We start from the raw sequence: 12,951 nt of genomic DNA, 5'->3' as shown, positions 1-12,951 counted from the left end.
TGGTGTCAGGTAGGATTACTCCTGACACTCTCTGGTCCTTCAAATGACTTCCTCGTTTTCTCAGAACAGAGCCATTAAATGCAGCATTTCAAATACCAAATACCATCCCTGTCAAAATAGCTGACAACCAGGGATTATTAACCAGCTCTAATGCAGCCTTTGCTGCACAAAAACAAATGCTTTGAACTGACAGTATGGTTATTTCTCCACTTTAAAGTCTCTGTTTATGGGATTGCTGTGGAAATCCAGAAGTCAGGTAAACCTTAGTGAATACATTAGTGTCTGTTGTGTGTTGTTGGCTACATCTCCACACACACACTGCTACAGCTGATGTGAGAGGTGTTGCACATTGTTTTCAGAATGTGCAATGTATTAGGGGTTCTCAAGGCCCAATCTCCAGAGGCATGCACACTAACATACATAGGCTTGTACACTTATGTGTGCTCACACCAGCACATGCACATTTATGCATACCCCCACCACACACACACACACACACACACACACACACACACACACACACACACACACTGAATCCTCACATCGACTTGGATGAGCACTTATGCATCCTTTCAACATGGTCGGAAGTTTCTCTGACACTAGTCTACACTCCACAAGAGAATATTGTAAACAGTAGATGATACCTGACTCTCTTCTAACTGTCAAGTAGCTCAGGTGTCAGCAAGCTTAGAGATCACAGGGGTGGATGTCATTCCTATAATGAGCAGCTGAGCAGCGTGTAAAACAAAGGACTAAAACTATAGGACTCCGACTATTGTTCAACAGAATGGGATTTTAATCGTATCTCTGACCCTGGAAAGAAAACATGACAATTGAACCCCTAGAAAGTTTACTAACAGTTAACTGCCTAAACTTCATATGCATGCTTGTTCTCTAGCCAATGGCTTTCTGATTTCAAGTACATCACCCCCCCCCCATAGGAGTCATTTTAAAAGGGTCTACCAGCTACTTAGGCATTGAAGTACTCAAAAGAAAAGCTGCATGTTCTAGAGACCGTAGGGACTGTCTAAAGCCAGCTGTGGTGCTTTAAATGAGATAGCACCCAGAGTCTCAGGCGTTTGAATGTTGCTCCCCAGTTGGTGGCACTGTTTGGGAAGGCTTAGTAGGCATGGTCCTGCTGACAGAAGTGTGACTCTGGGAACAGACTTTGAGGAGTCAACATCGTGTCATTCCTCATTCATTCTCTCTTCTTCTTGCTTGCAGTTCAATATGTGAACACTCAGCACTCCTCTCTAACTGGCTACTGGGTGCCATCCTTCATTGCCAAAATGGACAATTATCACCCTAGAATCACAAATCCAAACAAGCTTTTCTTTCTATAAGTTGCCTTGCTTATGATATTTTATCACTGCAATAGAAGAGTAACTAAATACACCAGCCTAAAATACAAATGGAAGCAATGGTCACTTTGGCCATCATACACAACATACACTTAGATCCCTTTCTTCTGCAACAAATTCTGTCTTTTACACCCTCTCTTCTGAATTCTCTCAATGGAGGACATAAGAGTAGAGAACCAAGGGGAGATGAGAGTCTAATCCTAAAGATGGAGTCACACTGACAGCCTCATTTCACTTCGGGGATTCTAAGTCATAGGCAGGACCCTACTTGGCTGGTCTTGTATAAGGCATAACTTTAATAGAATGACTTGGGCTTGCACCTTGGCAACTTATGAGTAGTCTCAGAAGTCGAACTGACAGAGACACTCTAGCTTCAGCTTCCCCACTAATAGAAATACTATATCCGCCTGATAGGTATAAGCATACAAAACACTGATATTTTATGACATGGATATGGCAAGCAGAATTCTGAGAACGGTGTCAGTTGCAGGAAGAACTGAAATGTTGCTTTAGATATCTGTTTCATCCAGAGTGGTGCTTCAACCTGAGGAGTAATATTCCTTTGTAGCACAGAATAGACAGAGATAACTGAAGATCTCTAGTGTTTCTTCAGAAAGTCATGCTGGTGGCTGTATATATCCTTCAGTTAAAGAAGTGGTTCTCAACCAGTGGGTCAAAGCTCTTGGCGGGGGGGTCACATATCAGATATTTATATTATGATTCATAAGTGTAGCAAAAGTACAGTTATGAAGTAGCAATGGAATAATTTTATGGCTGGAGGGGGGGTCACCACAACACGAAGTGCAGTATTAAAGAGTCACAGCAGGAGAAAGGTTGAGAACCAGTGAAATAAAGTAAAGTACAGCTTGTGAGCTAGTATTAATGTACACAATTTCTTCATACTCCTCTGGTCACCTAAGTCAGAGGTAAACTTACCCACTAGATAGAAAGAATTTCTTTTTAGGAAGAACTCTTAGGTTCCCCTTTCAAATACCTTGATGGCAGAAAAAAACTTAGGAAGATATTCTTCTGTTTGTTGGATTAAGCTTTTATTCTTTTCTGCATTTTAATTTCCCTCTGTGGAAGAAGGATAACCTTTGCTTTTGAGACACAGGTTGCATAAAGATGATTAGAATGAATGGATGATGTCACGAAGCGTCATCAATTCATAAAGATGCATAGCACTCAGTGTCATTGGATGTGACTCCTTAGTCTCCTCTGCCCAAAATGCGTATTTAACAGTAAGGCAGTTAAGTCTTCAACTTAAACAGCCTTTGAAATGCAGGTTGTAGTATACACTTCAGTTGCTAGGGGGAGCCATGTATCCACTTAATTTGTTAACTTGCTCCAAGCTGCATGAACAGGCAGGCCTGTTGAAGCACCATTCATTTCAGTTGTTAAACATATATTCTACAATGTGGATGATGATCTTTCAAGAGAACATGGTATTCAAAACACCTAGGTGGTAAATCTTAAGGCAAATTCTGACCTTAGCAAAAATATGTCCCAATGTTTCCACATCTTTTGTCCTAAACACAAGGGATGATAGCATCCATAAAGCTGTAGTAGTTCCATTGCATCTGGGTATCATTTAATTCAAATGGGATGATAAATAATATTAGATGACAGGTGAGCTGAAATTACACCCATGGTTAATTTTGACATACTTTGCATCCAAACCACACTTAACTACAAGACCAGAAGAAAAAGTCACTACTATCTAGCAAATTCTGAGTGCCTAATTTCTCACAGTTTTATACATGGCTGGCAATAATGAGGAGAAGCAAGCAATCAATCAGTGTCCACCTTTCTGTAATACCATTTGTTGAAAGTACTCCTCTTAGAATTTTCCAGTAAGTTGGAAAAATAAATTATTGGGAGATAAAAATATTGCAAAGGAAGAAAAGAAATAATTAATATTTTCAAGCTGTTATTTTCTACCTAGGGCGGCTTTGTGTGTGTGTTTGTGTGTGTGTGTGTGTGTGTGTGTGTGTGTGTGTGTGTGTGTATGTGTGTGTATACATACACATATATATGAAATCACATTGATTCTCAACAATGATACTAATCATTGAATACTTCTAATACTTTACAGATAAGAAAAAAGGCTCAGAAAAAAATGTGTGGCACATCTGAGTGTTTCAGATCTAGCATAGGCTCTATGATTCCATAAGCAAAGAAAACCAAACATACAAGTAAAAACCTCTGGAGAGGCTGTGCCAGCCACCTCAAACTAGCACTCCCAGTTGCCATGTGGGATAGTCATAGCACCCATCTGATAGTGCTTTGCACATGTCTGTGTGAATCCTGTGTGCAAGAAACAGAGATGACAATGAATGAGACAGGACTGTCACTGTGCAAACATTACCTCAGATCCTCCCAGAGTTTCTGTGCCATTCACACAGTTAAAAAAAATATGCTTCAGTTACTTTATGCATTTTCCTTGTTACTTATATTGACAGCTTTGATTTCTGATGATAAAGGTATAAAGGACACATCCAGTTATGGAGGACTGTAGGGCCAGGTAGCAGACACTCTAGCATCCTTTGACCTAATTGCCATCCATTTCGTTGAAGTCTTCTTTTTCTAAATCCTGTCACTCTGTCCCATACATGGGAGTGATGGATGGCAGACTATTGGGGACAGACACGAGTTTGTTTGCTTTATTCAGCTTGGTAACAGATTTTAAGAGTGCTGGACTCAAACAATGGCTTCTAAATATCTTTTACTTAAAGCATTCAAATTTAATGACCATACAGTATCTAAATTAAAAAATATCCCATGGCACAGTGACTTATAAAGTGTAATCAGAATCCCTGCCATCTGAATTCCTTTCAGGGATGCAGAAATTAAATAATTCCAACATTTCAAGATCCAGCTGCCATTTAAAGGTAATCTTTCCTTTATTTAACTCTGACAGTAATTAAACAGAATAGAGAGTGCTACAGAAAACTAAATCCTCACGTTTTTCTAAATCAATCAGACAGAATTATTGAGAGTACATACAAGATAATGGGGATTTTCCTACTAGCATTATGCTAATGCAATATCATCATAATACATGGCTACAGGTTAGTTTAATAAGACCAGTAGTCTTATTGCTAACATTAATTTCCTCCATATTTCACAGAGCTAGATCCTATCCTCAATAAATTGCATTGAAATAAGCATTATTTCTGTAAGACATTCTCTGTTAATAGAATTTCTTTTTCAGTTTGAAGTTGGTACAGATAAATACTTGCCCAACATGAGCTGACTTTGTGTAATGATCTTTGTGGCTGTTTTCCATGTCCCCTATTTAGGCTTTTCTATAGTTAGAAATAAAAGCTGGGCTGACCTTGAGGTATGCTAACATGAATAACAGATACTTTTGGCTAAATCTCTGCATGGCCCAGAGGATTCTCTGCTGTGGAGAAGCTTGGTGTTCAGTAGGAGGTCAGTGTTGGCTGCTGAAATACCTATTTATTTTTGGTCATTCTTCTGGTTCCAAGTTATATAATCATAAACACACAACCAGAAAAATAACCATAAACTACACATAACCATACAATTGGGCTATGGAGAATTTCCTGTGTGAGGGATGGACTAATCTGCACATGAGTTTTCAATGTTTGAGAGACAGTAGCAAAGTGGTCCTTCTGTCATTGTGACTCAGAGGCAAGTGTCCCTTCCCCATGTATCCTGTAATCTTTAAGTAGTTAATATGGCTACATTTACTCACAAAGGCCTTTAGTGGTTTAAATTAAGACACAAGAAATCCTAAATGATACTTGAGATGCACCTGGGAGAGACAAGTGTTTGTAGATATTAATATATTCATAAATTAAGTACTGTGAACAGCTTTGTCAGATAAAAATGCTAAGAAGCACAATGTTTCTCATTATAAAATGCAATTATTTTGCTTATCTATGATTTTAAAAGGTCCTGACATTTAATGTATTTGATGAATGTGCAACTTGATGATCAGTGCTGGGCAGTCTCTTAGATCCTATCATTGCTTTTATGAAGTCGCATTTCGCCAGAGTACCATGAACGCAAATACAAGCGCTGGGAAGCAGAACAATTACTCCAAAATGGTGTGGTCTTGCTTAATACCCATGATGCCTCACAGAAAAAATAACTGAACCTCACCAGTTAAGGTATTGGTTTACTATTGGTTGAGTTACAAAATGAATTTTGTATATAGTGATTATCCTTGTTCTAAACTCCCATTCACAACCATTCACCCAGATTAACATCAAAACAACATATTATATTATAAAGGAATAAATGGTATTTTAGCTTATGCCTTTATTTCTTATCTCTCTTCTCCAAGTAATAATGAAGCTCTCATTTGCCATGCATAGACACTTATATTCCCTTTCTGAGAACATTTCTGATATTATTGGTTTAAGAGAGAAATATCATTTATTTAAAAGGTTGACTTATTAGTCTACAGCTGTTGGTAAATATTTAAGTTATTTGGTTGGCTAATTTGTCTCTATGGCCTAAAGAATGAAGAAAGACTAGCTGCCACATTCAATCCAAAGTAGTCAATAGATATATGAGTATTTATAAGAACATCAGTATTGACATTGTCTTACAGTCATGCTTGAAGCTAAATAAAAATCTGAGTAAATTACCACAAATATTACAGTATAGTAGGATAAGAGTTAAAATATATGTACAGATTCATTGACAACATCTGTGCAAATAGTGTGGACAAAACATTTAAAAAGAAATTTACACAAAAAATAGATAAATTTATCAAATGTTGATAAATTTTCGAAGACAGTATAAAAGTACACAACACATGGAAAAGAGAACGAATTTTTTAAAGCAGTCACTATGCCCATACATATAGTGCACATTTACTACATTTATCATTCAGAATGATGGAAACCAGAGACACAAACGAGCCAGTAACAAACAGCAAAGAAAGTTTCACCAGTCACAAAGAAGAAGGACATTCTCTTGGGGATGAAAACACAGATGCTGAACCCCTCCCTCCCCCACCCACATACACACAGAGAGAAACCAAAGCAAACGCAAACGCAAACGCAAACGTTGTCTACAGCAACACAGGACAGACAGGTGGGAGGCATTTGGTATGTTGCATCACAGGAAGTCAATCACGATTGGCTAACGATGATGGTACCTGGCTCTGTTGTAGGTCACTGGCTTGTCTGAGAGGAGTAACTGAAGGAGGAGGAACTCCTGATGTAGATGCAGAGCGGCCTAGCTTGCAGCTTACTTTAGGTTCTGTGAACAACAGAGAGACAAAGCATTAGCTGAACAACATCCAAATTCGTGGTGTGGAGCTCTGCCTCCACTCCTGCTTTGCTGCCTGTGGGCATGTACAAAATGATTCCGGTGTTGGCTAATAATTATCCCAGGAACAAACACTTTCATAGCTACTTGTTCTCAAAGGCGCTTTATTCACAGATGAGTTCCTGGGGAGTAGAGACAGAATTGCTTCAAGCACAGGCCTTGTTTCCCTGCACAATTTACTACAATTAGTTTCCATGGAAGAAAAACACTCCATTCAGGAGGAAGGAAAGTGACCCTGTTTTAGTTCATTTTCAGTTTTAGTTCCTAGCACTCCGTGGCCCCAAAATGTCTTATCTAACCTCTCCAAGTAACTCCTTCTTTCTTCTTTATTTCCCTCTCTTACTCCCTTCCTTCTCCCCATTCTCTCTCTCCCTCCCCCCTCACTTCTTATTCTTACAACTATGTTTATCATGCTTTTGATATAACATTTTTTCCAACTTCTCATCATTTTCTTTCTACAAGCTGGCGTGTGTGTGTGTGTGTGTGTGTGTGTGTGTGTGTGTGTGTGTGTGTGTGTGTGTCGCGCGCGCACACGGAAAGGCATGTATGTAAGTGGAAGACAGAAAATAATTTATAGGAATTAGTTACATTTGCCAGCAATTGTCTTTCCCACTGGGAAATACCACAGTCCTCCATTTAATTTGAATTTGAAAACATCAGAATTCTAAAAACATTTGCAATCTTTCGGGTATTCATTTTATACCCATCACATGAAATTAACTTGACTGATCAAAGTGACCACAATCATTCTCTTGCCCTAAAATGTTCTCATTCTCTCTCCAGGAATGCAGACCCTACACAGCAGTCAAGCATTTGAGTCATGACATCAAACATTTGCGTGTTGATCCATTCCACATTAAGGCAATAATTCTCATTTAAGGGGCTATGACTCTCTAGAACTCATGTCAGAAAACTTTAGCTTTGTGTGTGTGATTTGAATTGAGTCTGTTTGAGTGAGTATATTGTGTATTATATCAATTAAATAAGAACATAGATAAAGTGTCACTGTCACTTACAATCTAACCTCATTTTCCAAGAAGCAGAAATTCTTGGGGAAATAATTAGGGAATCAATTTTTTTCACATGAAATAGTAGATAAAGACCCCATCAGAGTCCTGATAAAAAGCAACTGTCTGACATACTCCAAGGCCTTTTATATTGTCTAATATAACTAAGGAATAATTTCCACTACTGAGGTCTTTCAGTCCAACCCTGACTTAATTATTATCTTCTAAATATAGTCATGGATCTCCAATATGTAGAGTAAATATCACCACCATCCAAACAAATGCCAGATTTCATTGTTAACAGGGAAGCCTGGCTTTGCCACCGGAAGTCAGTCCAGATCATGCTAGGGTTATTCAGCCCACTTATGCATGTAAACCATCTGTTACTCATTGCACATAGCAATTTAAACCAATTGAAAAAAATCCCTATGGGCCAACTCTGGAGTCAGGTCACCCAACAGGCAAATGTTTGCTACTATTTTACATCATGTAGTAGATATGACTCTACCTGCAGGTTTGGATTGAAATTATTTATTAAATTATTATGTATGCATGTATACAGGTAGATACACAATTCTCTCTCTCTCTCTCATACACACACACACACACACACACACACACACACACACACACACACACATGTGAAGTAATACACCTTGCTTTTTAATGCTGTGAGTGAGTTTTATCCATCATGTTGGCTCCAATTGGTGGCCTATACGTTAAATGTGCTTGGATTTCACCACTGTGGTGATTGTGAGAGAAGACAGATGCTACAAATACTGATATTGCCATTGACATTTTTAGGAACAAAAGAATTATATAAAACATCCTGAAAAATCTAGAAATAATTTTAGTTGTAATTGACCCTCTTAAGGATTATCTAGGTTTGTGCCATCAAAATTAAATTGTCCAGATAGCTGACCTCCAAAGCAAAAGACTCTCTTACACGTAAACAGTAGGTACCTAAGCTTTCTTTACAATTTGAGTATAACATTTAGGTGGGGTGCTCTAAAAAACTGATGAATTCATGCCTGAGAAGAAATGTAAGATAGGGCTGTCCTGCTTCAAGAACATCCATCCCCTCAAGAGGTTAGTTAATTGGGAGGTAGAGGACACATTCCTTTTTTAACCAAGGAAAAAGAGCCTTACTTTGAAAAGTCTACCAATAATGCTCCACAAGGGAAGTGGTTGTTGCTTGTGAATCTCCAGTGGCAATTAGGTATGATGAGGAAAAGAACAAGAGTAACATGGGAGATTCAGAAACAGACCAACAAAGGAAGAAAAGAAAAGAGGGCAGAGAGAGAAAGGGAGGGAGGGTACAGGTCAGAATCACAGGGTGATTCCAGGTCAGTTTTAACCCATCTTCTCCCCTCAGTTAGAGACTCAGTGAATCAAATTAGGTTTTGTGTTTCAAAAAACAAAAACAAACAAAAACAAACCATTGCAGCCAGAAATGCCAGCTCCCAGGAATTCACCCAGGGTAGTAAAAAGAATGTCTTCAGAGTAGCAGAAATTAAAAAAAAAAAAAAAATTCTGTCTCTGAGGGTCTTTAGGAAAGGCCTGAAAGTAACTTCCCTAACGTTCTTAAGGTAACTTTCTTTATTACCAACTGTTGAAAAAAAAATCTCTCTTCTTCCTGACAATCTCTCTATAGTTAATCTCTTTATATACAGCCACATCTTTTTCCTCCACACATCTATCTTCTATACACATCTCTTCTCTCTACTCTGTTACATTTCATCACACATTGCTACATCTCTCTTCTACATCATTTACTTACTCACTCACTCATACATTCACACACCTCCTCCAACCGTGAAACTCTGGACAAATACAAGCTACATATATAGGGTCTGACCCATTCTAATAACACATGATAAGTCACACAGTTTCTCTTAGGGTAGGGAAGTCACATTGACCAGGCATGGTGATTAAAGCATGCACATATCCCTAAGTCGTCAGGGTTCCTAGACAGAGAGTGACATTGAAATTCAGAACATAAACAATAAACAGTTAGTTGGCTGGACTTTGAGTCCTGCATCACAAACTGAAGCCAGGAGTCTGTGCAGAAATTCAATTGCTGCAGAGAGTTATGTCTTAATGTTAACAGTCAGACTTTGGTCCAACAGACACCTGTGAACTTGCCCTTGTACATATTTTGCAGGGGCAATTAGTCTATTTTGAATTTGCTCTTAAGTCTCAAATTAGCTAAATGTTGTAAAAAGCTGTCTTTGTAACTGAGAATATTGTAATTTTCCTATGTTAGTCTGAGCTATGAAAAAATCCTGGTATTTCTATCCATCAAAATTATAGAATTTAAGAAGTGATCATCTTCCTGATCATTCACAGATATATGTGTGCCCAGTGTATGGAATGAATATATATATATGAAAAAATATATATGAAATCAACACACAGTAAGTGGGAAAATTACCCATAGCCATTTTTAGGAAAGAAATGTAGTGGCACATGAGAAAAATTACAGACTGAAACAACCAGTTTTCACACCCAGTAACCCCATGGTCCTTGCCTAGTGGGGCTCCCCATCAGAAAGTCAGTCATCTGGCAGGTTGACCTGTAGAATATTAACTGTCATCTGCTGTATATGCTTGTGGCCTCTGGTAATGCCATCCTCAGTTTGGGATTTTGAAATGTATGCCACCAACTTAGCATCATACCCAAAAAACTCTTAAATGATTGGACAATCTAGTCCAGAAAAGCTTTTCAAGCATAAAGGCATCTTTTTGTTTGTAAATTTCACAACTTATCCCCCATGACACACTGTTCTTGATTTTTACATTATTGTTAACCAGCAGTGTGTGTGGGGGGGAAGCAAGAAAGAGAGATAGAATATCCATCCATCCATCCATGTACATATGAGTATACAGGAATATGTAGGTTCATGCACTCATATGGGCATGCATGTGAAACACAAAGGACAACCTCACTTGTTCCTCATGTGCATTCTACTTTTTTTGTTATTGAGTCCCTAGCTTGCCTGGAGTTCACTCATTAGTCCAGGTTGGGTGGCCAGGCAACCTTAGGGGTTCTCCTCCCTTCACCCTCAAGTTCTGGAATTAGAGGTGAACAGCAATTAACTTGCTTTTATTTTATATGGGTTCTGGAGTCAAACTCAAGTCCTGATGTTTAGGTGACAGCCATTTTATGACTGAGCTACCTTCCAAGTCTGCCTTTTTTTCTTCTTAGATATTTTTGTAGATCTCTGAGCAGGCGACAGGCCTGAGTGTTATGGGTATGGCACTGAAGGGAAGGGAGGACAAATATGAAATTGCTATCACCATTTTTGTGGCAACGGAGAAACAGAAAAAGTCATCAAGATGTGAAAATTTGTCATGGAAGAAGATAGCATCTCTCTACATGTTTCCGAGGAATTTTCCTTTTATGGGAAAAGAGAGATGTCTGGTTTTGAATGACTTCCAGTGTCCTGAACCAGCTAGCAGCAGTGTTCTGTGAAGGGTCAAATAATACTCTACTACTATATGGTAATTGTCAGCAGTGTCAGAGACCTGATAAAAGCCTAAATTCCAAGGAATAGTGAAGTAGCCACACAGTGTGACACCTGTGGTCTGTGAATGGATGTGGAGAATTATAAGGGCTGTTGTATGTAAGAGAAAGAGAATTGTACATATTGTGGTGGAAATATTCATTCCATTCCCTTTTGTGATACGTGGGTTCAAAATCCCTAGTCTGTCATATTCTATGCTGGAGAGAATATCAGTCACACTGTTCCCTGTATGGTGATGTTCAAGATGCTGTAGCTTCTTACAGGCTGGCATGACGGAATATGGCATAAACATGTTTTCCTATGTCAGCCTCTTTCAGGGTAATATATATTTTCTGAAACACCCTAGGCACTTATATCTCTTCACATTAATACAAAATATGGTTTAACTTAAAAAATGGTTTATTTATCTTAAATTCTTAAGTATACATTACAAAACAAGATATGTTATCAGTTGAACACATATGATCTTTAATGTTCTTTTAAATATTATATAAGGCAAATCATAACTCAAATGCATATGATTAATTGAATAATAATTGAGAATACATTGCCAGGTATGTAGAAATTTCGTTTTGTCTTTAAAATTTAAAATATAGTAAGTTAATGAAAAGCCAACTCCATTCCATCATCTCCTTAATTTTAGGAAAAAATACATTTCTACCTTGTAAAAGAATACCATATATTCTCTTACAGACTAATAAAATATAAGAAAGAAGTTTAAATTTTTCATATGACTTAATTTGTTGATGTTAAAACTATTTTCTTCTGAAAAATTAAAATTAAAATTGCCCATAATACTAATGACATTTCCTTTTTATTCGAATGGATTTTGTAGTAGGATAATGAGCAAACATGAAAGTATGAGCAGTTATAAATTTCATGCTCTATTAGAGGCATATAAAGGGAAATGGCATGTTTTATTTCAGTAGCTCTGGTCTCTATTACAGACAGCAACAAAGGTACACGTGGCTGACCAAAGTCCTTTTGCAGGAGCTTCATTCAACCTGATTCCTTTAATAGCTATTCTTGTTTACTCTATAGCAGAAATTCCAGGAAGCGTAATATCTTTTAGGTATCAGAGAATGGGGTCAAACTCCTTTTCTATGAAAATATTAAGACTCTTAATTCACTGTTTTGACAGATGCACTGACATGCCCAAACTGCTGTTTCTTCAGGCCATCATAGCAGAGGTACCAAAGAGTGCCTGTGCTGCTCTGTTGCCTACCCCACATGCTTGGAAAAGGACAAATATTTTCTTAAGAATGAATGCAAAGATTCTATGAGTTCAAAGATGAGAGGTGACAGTATCTGTTCACAACAGTAAGTTTGAGCATTCAGGCAAAACCAAATTTGGGGTACTTGGATCTATCACCATGAGCTTGAGAACACCCAACATTTCGAGACTTTTCTTGTAAGATAAGGGTAGGTGTTAATGGATTTTTATTGATTTTATAATGAACTGCCTTAGCATATGGCAGAACAGCACTTAGGATAGTCTTGGTGAACTGGTAATTGTCTAGGCACATGAAGTTATAAATCACAGTAACTGAGACTTGCACTTTGCAGGTCGAGGAAAAAAGTGATGGATTTTAACTTGACAAAAGTATGATAAGTTTATTGATATGAAAAAATGGTAACTAATATTTAAGATATTACTGTTCATTGGGCTTCAGGAGGACACTGAAGAGAAGTGTATGTGATTATGTCAAAAGGCCATTACTCTTCCCCCATTAACTACCTCTCTATC

General features: G+C 37.9%; 1 protein-coding gene across 2 annotated transcripts in view; it reads right to left on the bottom strand.

Moving 5' to 3' along the window:
* Nyap2 (neuronal tyrosine-phosphorylated phosphoinositide-3-kinase adaptor 2) overlaps positions 1–12,951 on the bottom strand; it is a 223,821-nt gene that overhangs the window by 28,964 nt on the left and 181,906 nt on the right. The window contains exon 5 of one of the 2 annotated variants that reach the window (XM_035441056.1): positions 6,499–6,602. In XM_035441056.1, coding sequence (XP_035296947.1) covers positions 6,499–6,602 — 104 coding nt within the window. Of the gene's footprint in view, positions 1–6,468; positions 6,603–12,951 lie in introns of those variants that run through there. The other variant, XM_035441057.1, reaches the window with a different exon arrangement.

Source organism: Cricetulus griseus, chromosome 2, assembly GCF_003668045.3.
Source record: "Cricetulus griseus strain 17A/GY chromosome 2, alternate assembly CriGri-PICRH-1.0, whole genome shotgun sequence".
Taxonomy (NCBI): Eukaryota; Metazoa; Chordata; class Mammalia; order Rodentia; family Cricetidae; genus Cricetulus; species Cricetulus griseus.
This window is presented reverse-complemented; position numbering and strand designations above follow the sequence as displayed.